The sequence below is a fragment of the Thunnus albacares genome, chromosome 17, assembly GCF_914725855.1.
Source record: "Thunnus albacares chromosome 17, fThuAlb1.1, whole genome shotgun sequence".
Taxonomy (NCBI): Eukaryota; Metazoa; Chordata; class Actinopteri; order Scombriformes; family Scombridae; genus Thunnus; species Thunnus albacares.
In genome coordinates, this window is record NC_058122.1 from 29,740,599 (window position 1) to 29,760,576 (window position 19,978).

The 19,978-nt window shown below is 38.4% G+C and overlaps 1 protein-coding gene across 1 annotated transcript; it reads left to right on the plus strand.

Moving 5' to 3' along the window:
* The first annotated feature begins 4,781 nt into the window (after positions 1 to 4,781).
* On the plus strand, positions 4,782 to 7,405 carry LOC122966172. Its single transcript, XM_044330175.1, has one exon. The coding sequence runs from the start codon at positions 4,811 to 4,813 to the stop codon at positions 6,335 to 6,337; it is 1,527 nt and encodes a 508-aa protein (XP_044186110.1). The 5' UTR covers positions 4,782 to 4,810; the 3' UTR covers positions 6,338 to 7,405.
* The last annotated feature ends 12,573 nt before the right edge of the window (positions 7,406 to 19,978 follow it).

The following is a 19,978-nucleotide window of genomic DNA, read 5'->3' on the forward strand; positions in this document are numbered from 1 at the left end:
TTCCACAGTATGTTTGGAACTTAATGGTTGACTTTTATCTTCACCAGATGAAAGGAAAAACTGGACTGAGTCCAAATAAATATGTACATATTGTGTAAGTTTGGATCTACAGCTCAGATTATTCTGGACATATTTTCTTGTCAGTTTACAGTGTTTGACTGCCGCATGAATCTATGTATGCACTGCACTGACTTTAATGTTGAGTGTTAATGTTGGAGTTATTTGGTTTGCAGGATTTTACAACTTGTTTTCATCATGTGCAGTAATTGAAGAAGTACTCAGATCCTTTACTGCAGTAAAAGTACCAATACAGCGACGTAAAAATACTCCATTACAAGTAAAAGTCCTGCATGAAAAATCCATGGGGTACCAAAGTAGTGTTGTATCAATGATGCCAGTGATCAGTTAGTTTGGACAGATATGATTAAAGCAAAACTTCAGCTTGATTGAAATCGTGAAACACCTCTCTGTGTCTCTGTGTCTCTGACAGTGGACGGGTTCTCGACTGGTTGGTCCAGTTGGGGTGAGTGTTCCTCTTCCTGTATCCCAAAAGGTCAAGCTCCTCTCAGGAGGCGTCACCGCTGTTCTAACCCCGCCCCTTCATCCAGCCCACCTGGCAGACATTGCCAAGGTGACGACAGCCAGACGGAGAACTGCAACCACCTGCCTCACTGTCCAGGTACACCTGACCTCCCGTTACTCGCCCATAAACAAACACACCTTTACTGCAGTAAAGGAACCAATACAGCAATGTAAAAATGCTCTGCTACACTAAAAGTACATATGTATTATGAGCTTGATGTAGTTAAAGTATTGCAGTAAAGGTACATAAGTATTATGAGCTTGATGTAGTTAAAGTATTGCAGTAAAAGTACATAAGTATTATGAGCTTGATGTAGTTAAAGTATTGCAGTAAAAGTAGTGGTTTGGTCCCTCTGACTGATATATTATTATATATGACATCATTAGATTATTAATAGTGAAGCATCAGTGTTAGAGCAGCATGTTACTGTTGTAGCTGCTGGAGGTGGAGCTAGTTTACACTACTTTATATACAGTTAGCTAGTTTAGTCCAGTGGTTCCCAACCTAGGGGTCGGGCCCCTCCAAAGGGCCAGCAGATAAATCTGAGGGGTGGTGAGATGATTAATGGGAGAGGAAAGAAGAAAAAACAAAGTTCTGATACACAAATCTGTTTTCAGTTTTTGGACTTTTTCTCTAATCTTTGATTTTTGCTGAAATATTGGATCATTTGAACATTTATTGAAATGAAAGCATCAGGCTTTAGTCCAGTGATGAAGTTAGCAGCAGTATTAGTAACTGTAGTAAGAGAAGGAGAATCAGTAGTAGTATTATAAGGAGCTCTGTTGAATATAACTTTATGTTCTGATGAACTGTACCTCTCAAGATGCAAATTTGAACACTTAACAGTCTATTTGAGAAGTTTATCTTAATCATAAAATGAAAATAAATCATTGTTCACCCTGGACTTACTGCCACAGCTGCCTATTCAAATGTGTCATAAAATGCGATTGTGAGTGTTCTTTATTATTGATCAGATCAACTCTGCAGGACAAAGAAGGCCAGAGACAACTGAAAGACTATTCTTCAGTTTATTCATCAGATCAGTTTTCATGATCACAAAAGTGTTTTTACCTAATATTAAAGATCCCCTCCAGACATGTTTTCAGACATAAAAATACTTAAATACTTTGAAAAATAAGTTGTGTTTTTTCCACAAAAATTTCTATTAGTTCAATTTAAAAACCTTAAAACATCATCTCCTCCTCCTTCATGTAAAAACCCAGAATGCATCACAGGAAATGCTCTCTGGAGAATAATCTGTTATTAGTCTTTGGAGCCATTTCTAAACAAACTAACGTGACCAAACTCTTCATGATGAAGGAACATGTCTCCCAGTGCAGCGGTGTGACTCACCAACGTGTTTTTAATAGTTTCTGGACAACAACGGAGGAATAAGATATATCAGCTTTGATACACACACAATACTTGTTAGTAGATCAGTTCATTGTTGGTTTGGATCCAAACATGAAGAAACATATAGAAAATCAGCAGACATATGATTGAAACAGAGTGTTTTCAGCAGAGAGGTGAGTATGACATAACTCTGTTGTTATACTGATGAATTAGTGCTGTGCTAACAGACAATCCTCTACCTGAACTATTCCTGCCCACATCCTTTTTTTCTTTTGGCCAGTATTCAAATTGGTCCAAAGTCCAGAGCTGCATTTGGTTCCTCATTAAATATTTGCTTTAGGATATGGAATAAACTGCAGGAACTCTCTACATAATGTACCTGGATAAAAGATATGAGTCAGGGATAGAGTTAGAGGTTAGAGGGCTGTGAGCCAGCAAAAGTTCCTCCATTATTATCTTCCAAGTGTTTCCATTATGAAGTTTATCCCACAATTGAGTGTGACACAGCGTCCTTTGTGTTCACATCAATCTATCTGCATCAATCATTACGGACGGATGATGGAACACCAGTCCTTATTAATTATTGCCTGTTATCCTAATTAATTATTGCAAAGACAATGAAAAATGCTTCTCAGGAAAACAAAACCTCTTAAAGAATCTATAACATATTTCTGTACCTCCACAGTCTGGGATGTGTAATAGAGTCTTTGGCGTAAAGAGTAAAGGCTCTGAATACGTCTTCCATGTTATCAGCTTTTCCTCGTCGTTTTCTCATTTGACCATAAAAGGTAGAGACCTTTCTCCCCAGCTCAGGCTACCTAAAATAGATAAGAATCATTTGACTATCAAGAAGGTGTGGCCAATCAGCTTCCAATAAGAGTGACCCTCTCCTCCTCTGAGAAACAGCCTCCAGGTTGACTTCGTTGACCTCGATCACATCAACCAACAACCAGCCTGCTGACCAGCCGGACTACACAGACCCTCTCCAGCTCTCCCAGCATCTTTCCAGGACTCCAGCTCTCCCAGCATCTTTCCAGGTCTCCAGCTCTCCCAGCATCTTTCCAGGACTCCAGCTCTCCCAGCATCTTTCCAGGTCTGCAGCCTCCACCTGCTTTATTCATCTTTTTACCAACTCAATGTTAATTGTTTGTTAAACTGAGACCAGAGACATGGAGCCTGTTATTGTAGTTGTTGTGGTGCCACGTTTTAATACTGACTGTTAAAAGACATTAACAATGAACTGTTGATTCACTGTTTTTATATATTTATTACTTCTAACTACTAACACATAAATACTTTGTCCTTCATTTCCACTCGGAGCGACTCTGCAAGTGTTTAATGTGTTTAATCATTTGTTTATTAAATTATTAGAAAGACTTTAGTCTGAACTTGTGCAACAGTTCATTGTTAATAGTATTAAAAATACAACAACTGGGCTTCTGTCTTACAATTAGTATTACAGCAAATTAGTATTATTACTATGCAAAGAACAACAGATTATATTTATACTGAAAAGCTGTGTTTCCTACGGAGCCCCTAAAGTCCTGAAAGGTGATTCTTTATCTTGTGCAAACAAGTTACTATTTAATATTATTTTTATTATATTTATTATATTATTGTGTGCACAAGATAATTTACTCTAAATTCATATGAATGTCTAACATGCAGCCTGCAGATGCAAACAGCCTCCATATAACTGAGAACTCAGATAATCAAGTTTGATTTTCACGGCAGAATGTCACACGATGAAATTCCTGCTGCTCTCGCACATACAGGAAGAAAGAAAATACATTTATTAACAATTTATGAACATTTATAACTTATTTTCATGAATGCCTTATTAAATATAACTGCAGAGCCGATGACTCATCAGAAAGTGTGAATCATTTAAGCCTTTATTAATGATTCATATTCTTTAAAGCTTTGGAATAATCAGCCAGTTTGGTGGTTTGTTCAGAGACAAACACAAAGTCTCAGCATGTTGTTGTAATAAAACTCCACTGCTGCTGTTACACATGTTTCACTTTATACTACTGAAACATTCAATGTGCTAGTTTGACTTTTTGTCTTCAAGCTTCACCCAAAAGCAGATTTAATAATAAGTTCTGGTGTTTGCACAATATAATAACTTTACTATGATAAATCCAGTGGTGGAATATCACTCAGTACATTTACTTCTATTTAAGTATTTTAAGTACATTTTGAAGTACTGTTACTTTACTTGAATATTTCCATTTTCTGCTACTTTATACTTTTACTCCACCATATTTCAGAGGGAAATATTGTACTTTTTAATCCACTGCATTTATTTGACAGCAGTAATAACTTTACAGATGAATATTTTAATATATCAGTTTATAAAATATGATGAAGTGTTACAGATTAAACAGTATAGTAGTTAAAATATATCTTGACCAGCTACAACATTAAAATGCTTCTAATATGCATCAGTAATAATAATACAATAATATAATATGAATTATTTTACACTGACGGGTCATTCTGCTTCATAAGGAGAACTTTTACTTTTGCTACTTTAAGTTTATTTTGTTTACATGGTTGTGAGGGGATGTTCTGAGTCCAGATAGAGGATCTGCAGGTCCATCTGGACCAGCAGGGATCACAACAGGACACATGGGGGCAGAGAAGGATTTTGTTTAAGCTCTGTTGGGGTTTCAGGTCACTACCAATAGTGTAAATGAAATGTAATGAAAACTAATCCTGTCTCTGTTTTTTAATTTGAAGATCCAAAGAAAGTAGACAAAAAGAGTCATAGCCTGGTGCTTCTGCCCAGCGAGAGCACCGAGTTATCTAATCATATCTTAAATGGTGTAGTGATGTGAGTGTTGACGTCATGTTGTGTGTGTTGCAGTCATGGCGTCTGCTGGCCTGCTGTTGCTGCTGCTGGTGTCGTCCTCCCTTATTCTCTCCAGCCTGAGTGCTTCTGTCCAGCTGGGAAAACCTAAAATGAGCAGAAAAGAAAAAGCAAAAAAGGGTTTTAAGATTGCTGCATATGTCCTGGATAAGGGTCTACATGTGCTCACCCCTGCCTTTGAGGCCATACCAGTTGCCGGGCCATATTTAAAAGCTATTTCAGAAACTATACAAGCAATTCTTGAAGATTCAGGCGTCATTCATGCAGATCCAACACTTGGTGTCTACAGGGATGACATTGCAAAGCTAAAGACGGAATTCAAATATGTACAGACGAAATGGGACACTATGGCAGATCAGTACAACAAGTATGGGAATTATATTTCTCGCGCCTGGACGAAATATACACAACTTGAGGAACTTTGTGCAGATCCAAAAAAAAGCTCTGAGGAGAAGCAGAATCATATCAATCATTTCAAAACATCATACCCAAAAGTTAGAGGCTACACTGAGAGTTTACACGACTTACTGAAAAATAGAGATCTTACTGCCACTAGTGGACCAGAATTGAATAAATTTGGACAGGTTATGGCTCAGCATGTTAGATGTCATGTAAAGGAAATCAGAGTATTCAGCTTGCTGACATATTTACTTGTCAATCAGGGCATCGTAGTGAGTAATTTCATGGACCATTTAGACAAGGTGAACGAAGCAAAAGATCTAGCTCAAATTTATGTTGATACTGCATCGGCTTTGTTCCAAATTGAAAAGTACTGCATCTCTAACTTTACGGGTTACATTCATTTTGATGTTAAAGATCTTGTTAAAGATAAGACAGATCGTAAAAAGGTAGCAGAGAACATCAGGTCGTTTTTGGAGAAAACATATGAAAGCTATGACTGGATGGTTATTGTTTTTATAACTAAACATTCAGAAAAACTTATTTCAAGAAGGAACCTGCACACTACTTATGGATTTGAAGACATACCAGTAGATGAACTTACTGTGTCTGTAGCCAAACAGGTGAAAGGGACTTACACCAAGGCAATACAGGTTTCACATGACATTAAATCATGTCTTGAGAAAAATAAGAAAAAAGTTAAATGTTCGGAGGTACCACAGACACTCGGTGATTGTAAAACTGCGAATGGACATCCGTTGCTTGAGACTTTCACAGCGGTACACGCCTTTATAAAAGAAAGTCATCAGAGCACCAGTGCAAAAAATGTAGAACATGCGACAAAAGACCCTGAAGCTAAGACTGCTTACTTTTATGAAGGAGACTGTGTGAGAGATCGATTGAAGCCTGGCAGATTCGTTGTTTTGATTAAAAGTGATGAAGAGATAGAGAACAAAGATCCCTGCAGCAAAAAGAAATGTGGTGGTGCGACAAAAGGCAAATGTGAACTTGTGGAAAACACTTTAATACCAGTGTGTGAGTGTAAGGGGCAGAACTATGGAGATAAATGTGAGGGGAGCTCACAAGAGATTGAGAAAATCATGTCAAATACAAAAATGTCATGTTGAATGAAGAAATGCCTGAAAATTGATGCAGCCTGGTGTGACCGAATTTCATGAAATGAGTCTGTTGTATGAAAACATTTTAATGATTAGAGGTTTCCCAGTTAAACTGTTAGATAACTGCATCACAGCAAGTTCTCCTCCTGCTGGAGCCCATCTGACAAAAAACTTTGCTCTTAACTGTCCAAACATGAAATACATTTTTATTATTATACATTAAAAATATACATGAAACATTGTGGAGCACGTAGACTCTGCCCCAACCTGACCTTAAAAACCATGTGACTTCCTGGTTTACTGATGGAGGAACCTCATCTGACCTGAGTGTCAGAGTTCAGATTCATTTCATGAGATGTTGGTGGTTTTGCTTCCTCTGGGTGTTAAAATGTGACTGATGATGTATAAACTGCAGAACAACATAAAATGCTCCTTGATGCCTCATACAGAGCTGCATCTGACCAGCTGGGGTCACAATATTTACAGAAAGAAGTTTATTTGGTAGAAAATTGGTTTGTTATTGGAAAATGTTTAATGGTTGGACTGGTATCAAACCACATCCAGCCCTAATTATATATAAAATATCATTCATAAAGATGGTTATTGCAGTTTTTCAGACTTATATTTAATAACAGTTTCATGTTATGGGCTGTCAGTTAATGCATCATCAGTTGCTAGGTAGAGTTCAGCTGTAACGCAAAATGCTAAGTAAAGAGCGCCTCCGTCCACAGACAGGAGACATCAGACTGGATTCAGATGAACTGGTTTCTGTCAGAAGACTGGTTTGTTTCAGAAGAATCAGTCACTGGAAAATAGAAACACTAAATACAAACTTTGTTACAACTGTGTGAAGAAACGATGAGAAAAATGTTAAATTTGAAGTAATTTTGACTGACTTCCTGTTTGATTTTTATTGATGTCATAACTTCCTGTATGACCTGTTGTGATGTCATAATGACCTCCTGCCTGACCATGTGATCTGATTGGATGGAGTTTAAACCAATGAGATGCTTTTCTTGCTTTGCTTCTGTTCTGACTTTGTGATTTGCTAAAATTAATAAAAATATAAAATTTTAAGTCACGGCTGTTTTTTTTTTTAAATAATAGAAAACGACGTCACATTAACAGTTGTTAGATTCAGTGTTTATATAGACGCTTGATAAATGCAGATTTATATTCACATAAACTAGTATCAACAGTAAAATACACAACAAAACACCAGGTGATAGTGAAAAAGAGGAGTTTAGAGCTGCTGGTGGATCAAAGTCTCTCATGTTTATCCTGAGTTGATGATGATTCTGTTTTCAGATCAGTTTAAGAAGGAAAAGGAAAGAAGTAAAGAAAAACAGAGTCACTTCTCTAAAGCGAGGCTGAGATAAAGATTTTTACTTTCTGTAAGTTTTTGGCTTTTAACCATATTTCATTTTATTGTTTTAGGTGATATTTTAGATTTTTGTCAGCATTACAGAAACTTAAAGGCTGTAACAGCTCAGTGAAACTTCCTCACTTCTCAAAGATTGATGTTTTTTCAGGGCTTTAGACAGAGACGTCCAGTCTTTTTGTTTGGGACTAATTCTGCAAGTCGAGGCGCAGAACAACTCTGGGTCAGCCATCTTTTTCAGTAAAAGGCTCACAGATATGGAACGCTGCACCATCTGAACTAAAAACTCATTTTCAATACACAAGTGAAACTGGCTTAAACAACAACAAAGATCTGAACATGAGGGGCCTTTTTCTGTGCTGCTCCAATATCAATATTATATCAATATCAGAGTTAGTAAAGTATTATTATTAATCAATACAAAGGTAGTCTGAGTAAAACTTACAGGTGAAAAAAGAAAGTTGCTAGCAACCTTTACTTCTTTGGTTAAACTTAAAGCATATTGGTATGTAGACTGAGAGAACATCCAGTTAAATTTACAAGATATTTCAGGTTTTCTACGTTAATCTCACTTTGAACTTTTATCAGTGTATGAAATGCAGCGTTATATGTCACTTTAAAGTTACATCGAGCTGAAATGACTCACTGAGGTGGTCTTCCTCCTCTTCGTCGATTAAATCAGTTTACTTTTAATTTCTGGGTCACTTTGAGTGGATTCAGTAACCATGACAATGTAGCCACACCTCTGACTGGCTTCTTCTCCATAGCAACAGCAGCAGAGGCTCATGGGTACTGTAGTATTCTCACAGACAGAAACAAAGTGTAAATAATGTAAACTAGTGTCCTGTAAACCTGTAGGATTGTTACATCATCAGAGTCCAGAGTTTCTGTGTTCAGTCTCATCGATTAAAAAAAACATTTAAATTAGAAAACAGAACAAGGAAAAACACTTCAGGAACCAGCGACTCCTCACACTCACTCTGCAACTCATTCATGTCTGAAATACATAACAAATTCATTTTTCACAAACTGAAGGGAACCTTATGATCAATAGAAACTGATTCATATCATCACATACGTACATCCAGATCCACCAGCCTTTAAGAAATGAATGGTGTAATCTCTCCTGTCACCACCAGATGGCAGCGTTTCATTAAACAGCTGCACTTTGAGTTTCAGGGCAGCTGTCCTCAACTCTCATGAGACAAGAAATTGTTCTGTGTTTTTCATAATGTTTGAATAACATTATAATAACATTTAAAGCTTTTTTCTCCTTTTTATCTGTTTGTGATGCTTTTGGTTTATGATCAAATACCTGCAGAACTGAAGACGTCTCCATCAGCCTCAGCTGAACTTTGTATCCTGACTGATACTGGATTTATTTCCTGCTGTCACTGTTTATCTGATAACACACAGAAACATCTTTCATATGGATTCCTGAAAATTAGTTATCAAATAATCAGGATATGTACAGTAGTGTTTGGGACATTTTACAGTGTAAAAACAAGCTTGTCAGTCGTGATTTATCTGGAATAAGCTCATTTATATCTAGTTTATAGCTGCTAGTGTGGCTGTAGACTCCTGTTTCCCATCTGACTGAATAAGTAGATTCTACAGGACAGGATCACAATTTTTCATGTGTGTCTGAAAACATCAGTCAGTCATCAAATGAACACTAAAGCTGTGTTTCTTGCTGGAATCATTCCTCCTGTTCATACTGACCATTAGAAGATCCCTTCATAATGACCTTACAATGGAAGTGATGGAGGACAAAACCCACAGTCCTCCTTCTGTTGAGCTGCAGGTGGAAGTATAGTAACAAAAAGAGGAACTTTGGCACTAAAAAGACTGTAACGTTGAAAGATATCTACTTGATTTGACTCGTTTGGACGCTGAAGCTTCATATTAGCTTAAACTTTTAAATACATTTTTTGCAGTTGACCTGCTCCGGAGCAGGTTAACTGTCAACACCCTGACCACTGACCAATCAAATCACTGGAAATAAAGAGTCATCACTACTACAGGATCCCAACATGGGCAAAAGTCCTGATTTACAATAAAGTGACAAGTAAAAAAGATAAAAAGGAAAGTTCATTTTTGAGATCGTTTATAACATTAAACACATAATTTAATAGTTTAAGTTGATTTTCTCCTGGAGTGAAGCTGACAGTGTGGATGATTTTACTCTCTGATTCATCACTGCAGTCAGAATAACATGAGAGTAACTGTGTGATGAAAACTTCAAATAAACACCAAAGAAAACAAATAATCCTCACTGTTAACTGGCTCTGTGATTATAAAGCAACATTTGGGTCAGATAGACTCATCAGTCATCAGTTTCTGCCTCAAACATAGAAGACTGTTACTGTGATGAAAACAGGTGACAGGATGACACGTAGAGTTCATAGACAATAAAGTTCATATTAAACTTGAGTGGCTGGTAAGTGACTAGAGTTGACTATTCACAGTAAAAACTGCTGATGTTTAGTTCAAGTTCACCATCACTGCATTTAGATAAATCTATATATATGAAATAAAGCTACAGATTCAACCAGTAACACGAGTGTGTTTCTCCTGCTCACGTGTTCAAACTGTCACAGATTGCTGAGCAGGTGGACCCAAATTCAGAGACCGGAGAGCAGGGCTGAAGAAAACCGTCTTTATTTCAAGACTGACAGGCAAAAAAAAAAAAAAAAAAAGCAGGCTGAGCTGAGCAGGCAGCAAGGAAACTGAACAGACACGACAGGACAGACTTAACATAACAGACAACTCAACAAGGATTGAACTGAAAACTGAACATAAATACAAACTGAACTAATCAGACAACAAGGAACAGGTGGCACAACACAAGGGCAGGCTGGGAGCTGATAGGCTGGGGAGGACAATAGGAGCAGGTCTAATGAGGGTAATGCAGGGCAGGTGAGAGGAGGAGCACATGAACACACAAGGAGTGACGAACATATAAGGGAAACACAGAGCAAACCAAATCCCAGAACACACAACACTCAAACCACAATCCAACCGAGAATGTGAGAAAGTCTATCAAAGTCAAATAACATAAATGAGCTCAACCAAATGACGAGGCAACAGAGTGTAACACAGAAAACCAAAAGAACCACAACGAGTCCCAACCTATGAGTCCATGAAAGAAACAGCAGCGGAGTTAATGACAGCACTTATTATTCTCTTCTAGAGAATAATAAAAAGATGTGCCAAGGAAACCTGCCTGCTCTGAGGAATCCTATCAGTTTTGGCAGCGATGATTAAAAATAACGTATGAAAAACTCTGTATTGAGGTGAATGAGGGCAGCTCTGACCAGGATCTGCAGGTTTAGACTTCTTCTTCTTGACTGAATGGTTGTCAGGAATGTAAAAAGGAGAGCTGAGAGAGACTGCTGTCCACCTCCACACAGCTGACCAATCACTGCAGGAAGTGGATGTGAATAACTCTGATGAGCTTAATGACAGTGTGATGATAAAAAGACTCTTTAAAACAAAGTCATGCCGGCCTTATTACTAAAATGTAATTATTATATATTATTATATATATTATAAACTTAGCACAAAAAGTAAGGAAATTTGTGTTTGGTGGATTATTTCTATGTTGTAACAAAGCTTCTTGGCAATAAATCTTTTACTGTCAGAAAGCCTGTTTATTTCCCTTTTAAATGGCGTCACATTTGTAAGGAACAGCAGAGCTGAGTATGTGGGTTACGCCTATCTCTGCCAGTACCAAACAGCTTATTCTGCCATTGACTCTTGTTTGGTGTTTGGTGGATTGGATGATTGAAGTTTGAAGAAACAAGACATATTGACAATTTAACAATTGATTCATTTAACAAACAGGAGCCTCAGTAGCGTGTGGAAGAACCATACACAGCCACAACAGCCTGGCACCTCCTCCTCATGCTGGTCACCTGCCTGGTCACACACTGCTGTGGGATGGCGTCCCATTCTTCAACCAGCATTTGTCGCAAGTCAGCCAACGTGGTTGTGTTGGTCATTCTGGCACAAACAGCACGCCCAAGCTGGTCCCACAAGTGTTCAATGGGGTTGAGGTCAGGATTGCTGGCAGGCCGTTCCATCCTCTCCACTCTGGAGGTAGTCTCTGATAAACCCCGCTCTGTGGGGGCGAGTGTTGTCATCTTGGAGGATAGAGTTCAGTCCCAGACTGTGGAAATATGGGATTGCCACTGGTTGCAGAATCTCATCTTGATATCTCTCTGCATTGAGATTGCCTCCAATGATGATAAGCCTCGTTTTTCCAGTGAGGGAGATGCCGCCCCACACCATCACACTGCCTCCACCAACAGATGTTACTCTATCGGTGCAGCAATCAGCATAGCGTTCTCTCTGTCTTCTCCACACACTGACCCTACAATTCAACTGCCGTAGACATGTTCAGGTTCCAGTGCACGTGTTGCCGACACCAGCGCAGACGGGCCTGACGGTGAAGGGCAGTCATGGCAGGCCTCCTGGCAGCCCTATGAGACCGGAGATTGGCTGCGTGCAGTCTGTTCCGGATTGTCTGGGCAGTGAGCCGTCGGCCATATCGTCCTGCAAAACTTGACTGCAAATCTGTAGAAGACAGCCTACGGTACCTAAGTGCTGACAGGGTGAGGAAACGGTCTTCTTGGGGTGTCGTCTTCTTGGGACGCCCACTTCACGGCCTGTCTCTGACATCCCGTCATATGGAACTTGGCCTTCACTTTGGAGATGGTAGTAGGGCTCACTCCAAATAATGCTGCAACTTGGTTTTTTGGAACACCAGCTTGAAGTTGCCCTATCGCACGGGCCCTATCCAGATCAGTCAAACATGGCATGCCGATTCTTGGAGCAGACACCTACTGACCACTGTAGCAGGGCCCATGCTCACAGGTGCTGCCTGGAGGTACCAGAAGCTCAAAACAAGAGTCAATAGCAACAGCAAAATAAGCTGTTTGGCATTGGCAGAGAAGATTTGGCAAATTTTTCATGGGCGCAACCCACATACTCAGCTCTGCCACTCATCTCACAAATGCATGTTCCTTACAAATGTGGCACCATTTAAAAGGGAAATAAACATTCTTTCCAACGGTATAAGATGTATTGCCAAGAAGCATTGTTATAACAAAGAAATAATCTACCAAACACAAAGCTTTTGTGCTAAGCTTATTTAGCTGACAGGGATCCTGTCTCCTACTTACAGTCAACACTGGTTTATATCAACTTTGACCACAGACTCTCCATAAACATAAAGCTGTGGTCATGTCATCCATGAAAACTGTGACGAGAAATATTCAACCTTTTTTCATGATGAAAAAAAGACTAAAACTAAATAAAAGTCACTTTGAGAACGAGAACGAAGACGAACAGACAAATGATTGTTTAAAGGAGCAAAAATACTCATTAGTATAGAAATTAGCAGTAAAAGTCCTGCATATCAGCTTGATGGAGTTAAAGTATGAAAGTTAAAGTAGTGATTTGGTTGGTTGGTGTTGCCAGATCATATACCAACATAATTTATAGTATAACCTGTTGAATTATAGCAACTCATATTCAAACATAATGTAACATGGAATATAACAACAAACTGCATCAAGTCATTTCAAGTCAAATATATTTATATAGCACATGTCATACGACAGACGTAAACTCAATGTGCTTACTATATCATACTATATTATTATCCCCCCACCTGATGAAATCAGAGGGGGACAATTTTAGATGCCAATAAAATAATTTGCTTTCAAAAACAAAAACCTCTGAGTGGTGAAAAGGCTGCTTCTTTAAATACATTTATACATATTACTTCTAAACAAAGAAGTGCTCACTTCAGATTTATAGTATTGTTCTATTGTGACAACAGATTTATGTTCTCATCAAAAACAGACAACATATCACATGATTTACATGTGTTTCCTGTGTATTTTGTATACAGAAATATATAAAGTACCACAAAGGTTGTAATCTGATACAGGTACAGATCAGTGCTGAACACTAGAAACATTCACAGATCTAAAAGTGTAGGTTCACATCAGAAAGTATTAATGCATGTATCAAATACATGACTTACACACTGATCTATATGCATCACATACAAAATATAGTCTACAAAGCTGACATGTTAACACTTATTATTCTAGTTACTTTAAGCTTATTACTCAATATACGTCTCAGCTTAAAAACAAATTTAAGAAACTGTCAGAAGCAAGCAGCCAGACCTCCTGCACACTCATTCACTAATCATACAACATCAACAGATGACTGAACAACCACTCAATTAAAAACGGGATCAATTCCACATGAATGAGTGAGTCCAGACAGCTCACTGTAACTTCAACAAGCAAACTACCTACAGCACATTATATATATATCTCTGCTGCATTCTTGTTAAGGAGATAAATTCACACAACAGCCACACAGAGACATTTAACCATCAGAGATTAAATTAGCTACCAAAGAGACAGAGAGAGAGAAGCTGTATCTGACTCACATTATCGGATGTCTTCTTCTTTCTATCATGGAGATGAAGTATTCATGTCATAACGTCCATTTGTGGCTGTTGGTCATCTTGTTTGTTAGTTAACAGAACTTTGTCGCTGCTTGTTAACCAGTCTGATATCATTAGCAACAATGACAAACAAGCTAACTCTCCTGGTTGTTTCATTTAAATTATGTTGTTAACTTTCTACTGTGGTTGAGAGGAGTTCACTTCAGAGCAGCAGCAGGTTGGGCCTTATTCCTGCCGTGTGTCCAGCTGAGATCCATTCTGGCTGTTAGCTTAAAGTCCTTCAGGGCTGCTACAACAAGCTAACCGTTGAGTTGGCTAACAGAAGTAGCAGGTAGTTATCTACTGCTCCATAAAAAAAGGGAGACATAAATCTTAAAACAGGAAATTTGGATTCTGTTGAAAAGGCCCAAATAAAATGTAATTTTAAGTGATGTGTTTAAAATTAATTCACAATTTGTAGTTATATATTTTTTTCTAATATGCTACTGTGTGAATCTATCTGTCACTTTACTGCATACAGTTGTAGAGAATTGATGATGAAATCTGGAAACTATCATCGGACCAACACAATGTCAGTATTGTATTCTGGTTGTTGATTGGTTAAAGAGGACGTCTTCCCTTGCAGCATCATTTAACATCTTTTGGCCAATCATAGAGTAGCATGAAAAAAATGAAGTACATTAAATTAATATAAGAGATCCTTCTCTGTGGATGGGAGAAAAGACCATAATGAGATGCCACAGACACTGACTTTTCACTCACTGTTAATAGAAACCACTGAACAAGCCACTGTATGATGTATGAATATATTGATTAAGTAAAATTATATGATATTATTTGTAGGTCATGTGATTATGAAATAATATGACCAGAAATTACAAGTAAGTTTTGAGGGAATTATATGGTGGATAAATTTACACACTCAGAATTCAGACAATAAAATGTCGAAAGGTAAATATTGAACACTTTGTAGAAGACAAGCAGCTGCCCTGTGCAGGCCAATCATCTACAAGAAATCACATGACAGAGAAAACGAAAGGAAGGATGGAGAAGCTGCAGTCCTTTGTTACAGTTTCACTTTCGACTCTTTCTGTTGGCTTTATAAAAGGATGTTACAGCCACACAGCTGACTGAGAACTCATCCAGACACTCTGACTTCATCTCATCACTGCTGTAAGTCACAGACGTTCTTCAGCTCATGTTTTTATCTGATTTGTCTTTGAATCTTTAATCCAAATTAGATTCTTTCTCTTTGCTTCTTCTTTTCTTTTCTTACTAAATATTCAAACATATTTTTTTCCTTTATTTCCTTTTTATTTTCTCCTTTATTTTCTCTAATTAGTCTATATTGTTGGTTCACTGTTAGAACTATCTGCATTATGCAGAAGGATACTTGAGGGTTAACAGTCATTTGTCAAAGCCTTAAGAAAATCGCATCAGAATGAGAAATACACCACAAAGTTCTAAAAACACAGGATGGGTGAGGGGTTATATAGTATGTCCAGGAAGGGGCAGCTGGGTGGACCCCCCCCCCCCCCCACACACACACACACACAGTTAAGATAAAGAAGGGAGGACACCGTGCGGCATCTCAAGGTTCAAAATGTCTTCCACAAATCTTCCCTCAGCAACATTATACAATTTTCTCCATCAATAATATAATATAATAATTAATAATCATGATAAAGAGGTTTTGTGGAAAATGTGGAAAGAATGAAATAATTCTGATGTGGTGTGGAATATTGTTTCAAAATCTCAGTAGAGGTTCAGGAAAAGTATCTTAAGCACTCAAGGTTTGTTGAATTATGGTCAATAAAATACTGCAAATAGAAGCATCCATACGGTAATTATGAAGTTGATCTTGTCAGCCTTAAATGAGATGTATGATTATCAAAATCAAGACATTACACTGATCGAACACCACAGTTGTGAGTCCAGGGAAATAGTTTATCTAGACGGGACTGTGAGGGCAGCTCATTGAACATGAGTTGGATATCAAGATAAACATCAAGATGTTCAAAATTTACAGTAGACTTCAGTTGCCCAAAACAAGGACATTTCCTAAGAGAAACAAAGTAAATTAATAGTAAAGTGTTCTACTTATAAGCAGTTAAAAGAGGAATTTAAGCAAGAGGAGAGTTAAAAATCAATCATGTCGTATAAGAAAAGACAGGTAGAACACTGACATGAATTAAGTCATTAAGTTCAACCACCTGGAATCCATTAAATAAAAAGTAAGAGGACATCTGTAAAGCTGAAGATGAAAACTGGAAGGAGTGAGAAGAATTTGATGAGTCTCAGTGTTGATGATCAATAAATCTCCTTCATTAACAGAGTGAAGTGTTGATGCTGCAGACAAGGTCCTCAAATATGTGAAAATATTGCATAAAACACTTCATGTGTGAACATGTAATGATTATAAAACTCCTTCTGTGATGTTATTAACAGATCAGAGACATCATGGCTTTAACACATCGCCAGTGCACCGTTGAGATCATGAATCAGTGCCGTGACTTCACCCTGAGTAACCCCAGGTCTCAACTTTCCTCTCTCACATTAAACCAGATACCCCTGCAAACCCTGATGAGTCAGATGAGAAGATCATATCAGATTCATCTGTTAGCCTAGCTTAGCACAAAGACTGGAAGCATCTCCTGAAACTGATATCCTTGTTGTCGTCTGACTCTGGGGATTTCAGTCAGTCTCTTCATTCACTCAGCTGTTTCTCTTGTCTCTGTGACCAGTTGGTACACTTACAGTGGATCCTGTGTAACACCTTTGCCACCAACGCTTGGCCCCTCTGAATCCGGCAGCTCTCTGTTCATCAAGACTCCTCATACAGCCTGTGGATCTGTTGGAGTCTTCACCTACGATCTCCTGAATGGATCCACAAAGCAACACGATGGAAAAGTAGCTGTCATGTTCTCTAATCCTTATGATTTCAACTGGTACTTTAACTGGTATGCAGTGGGAGTCTTTGACATGGCCAAAACATGCGATTATGATCTTTATATGGAGATGTATTACAATGCACAGAAAGGGTTTGTCAGAGGTATGGCTAAAGGTCCCAGTCTGACTTACAAAAGTGATCTTGTTACCATCAGAGCCACCATGTCAGACAGTTACCAACCTGTCATCAATATACAGGTTTGTGACAGTGTCAAACATGTCAAGTGTAGCATCAGGAAAGTATTTACAACGTGTTTATGCTTCTGATTCTGTAGAATCTGCTGGTTATTATGTTTGTGATTAATACTGAATGTTTTCAGAGCTCCACAGTGATCTATACATACAGACTCTATTTAAGCATGTTCACAAGAGTGTGGGCAAACGTTTTATCTGTATTTATGCATGTGGTGATAGTATGCATGTTTCAATTATTACAGCAATTAACAATTATTCTTTGGCCACTGGAGGGCAAAATAATGTCACTGTTCTTTTAGCTCTACTTTGGTCTCAACTCCTGGGAAAAATATCAGGAATGTGTTTATCAAACTTGTATGACCAAAACTTCAGAACACCTTACTGCTACTGACAGCCCAGTGATCATGAAGGAATTTCCAATCAGAGATATTGATTGACATTGGATCTGCAATATTGTATATTCTTTATTTCTTCCTTATGGTGTATTCAGTAGTGTGTTACACTACAAAGATGTATGATTATTTATTTTATTTAATCTTATTGGTGTGAAACCTTTAAATCTGCAGGAATAAAGAGCATGTGAAATATATTATCATATATTAATATTTTCTTAAATACAGAAGTGAATGAAAACTGTTATAATGTATAAATATATAAATATGGATGAAATAACAGGAAACGGTGTGAGATGGAAACTAAATTGTGCTGCGAGACGTTCAGCTGTTAGCAGATGAGCTACGTCAGAGAAATCAAACAATCAGGAGAATCTAGTTCCACGCTGACGAGTGCAGATCAATGAAGATGATCAGGAAGTTTTTTCAAACATTGAAATAATAAAAAATGACTAAATGACTCTATTCTTAATGATTCTGCTGCAGTAATGTATTATATTTACAGCTGTTGCAGTAAGTATCTTCTAGCAGAAACTCCAGCAGTGTGAAAGTGTTTGTGGTTGTGTTCAGACACCAGGGGTCCGTTTCACAAAGCAGGTTTAGTGAAAACTCAGGGTCTGTTAACCCTGAAATGAGGGAAACTCTGAGTTTTCCATTTCAAAAAGGGAGGTAACTCAAACCAGAGAAAGAGGGATAACTCTAGCCTGTTTCACAGAGAGGGGTAACTTAAGCTCTCGGTCAGTTACCGTAGTAACAGACTCTATGAACCTAACCTGGTTGGGGCCAGGTTTTTCTCAATGAACCTCGAGTTTCTCTCAGTCTCCGCCCTCTTTCAGAGCCACACACTCCATTTGATTTCCTCATTCATTCAGTCAGCAGGCGAGTTTTGGCGTAGCCTGGTTCTGCCGTCTGTCATTTAAAAAAATCATTAAAAAGAAAAAAAAAAAAAAATCAGAGTCAGTATATTAGAAGTCCATTAGGCACAGTAACATTTTTCACTAACATGGCATGTCCTTTTGATAACGATCCCGTGGATGAAGGTGCAGCATTACTGCGCAGAGAATTAAATATTCGTCGAGAGATGGTTATCAGACCGCGCATAGATGTTCTTGCATTTCCAGACAATTATCTTTTTGAGCGGTACCGTTTCACGTCACAGTCCATTATCTACATGCACAACCTAATCCGTCCTTACATTTGCAACATTACCAATTGTAGTCATGCTCTCACATCCCAGCAGATATTGTGTGTTGCGCTGCGTTTCTTTGCAAACGGAAGTTTTTTGTACAATGTCGGAGCCAGCCACTGGCCTTCCTATAGTCTGGCTTATGGCCAGCTCCTCTGCCTCCGTTAGAGGTGGCGGTGCTGGACCACCACCCGTTTTACGGGCATCTGCCTTCTTTCTGTTGGCTGAGTAGAAGTCTGTGTTAGTTTAAATAGGCTTAATTATTTAAAAGAACATGATGTAGATGAGAAGACATTTATGTGTGTGAAACCAGCATTATGTTGGGGATAAAACAGCTGCTCAGTCAAACAGCCACTTAATATTTACTTTACAATGTAAAACATGATCAAAATGAGGTACCCCCATGAGATTATGCCGAGGTCTCACCTGTTTGAACAATGTTTTTATATTTCATCCTAAACTGCTGCCAAGTGCGCTTCTCCCTCGCGGGATTGGACCTAAATGAAATAAATTAATAGGCGACCAATCAAGCAGTTTTCCTCTGTAATATTATTGTGATTACAAAGGACTACATTTAAACTTACGCATTGACCCGAGCAGCGATGTTCTCCCACGCCGTCTCCCTCTCTTTTGCAGCTGCAGCGGTGTTGCACTTCTTTTTGAAAACATGTTCAAACTCGCCGTATTATCGGATTAAGATTTCTAGTTCTAGTGGGGTGAAAAACGCCGCCCTCCTCTTCCCCGTTGCCATGGTGACTCGTTGAATCGGGGCTCCATTGATGCTGGCTTTTTATAGTTGTGGTGCACGCGCTTAACTCCAGGTGAAACTACTCCGAGTTGAATAAACTGACTCAAATCAGCTGTTCTGGAACCGGAAACTCAGAGTTTCCTATCTCAGAGTAGATCAACTCAGAGTTCAGGATTAGACTCAGAGTTTGTTGAACCTGCTTTGTGAAACGGACCCCTGGTTCAGGTCTGAGAAGGATCCTGGTCTCTGTTTAATACAGAAAGACGTCTCAACATGTTTAATAACATTTAAGTGAAACCACCATCT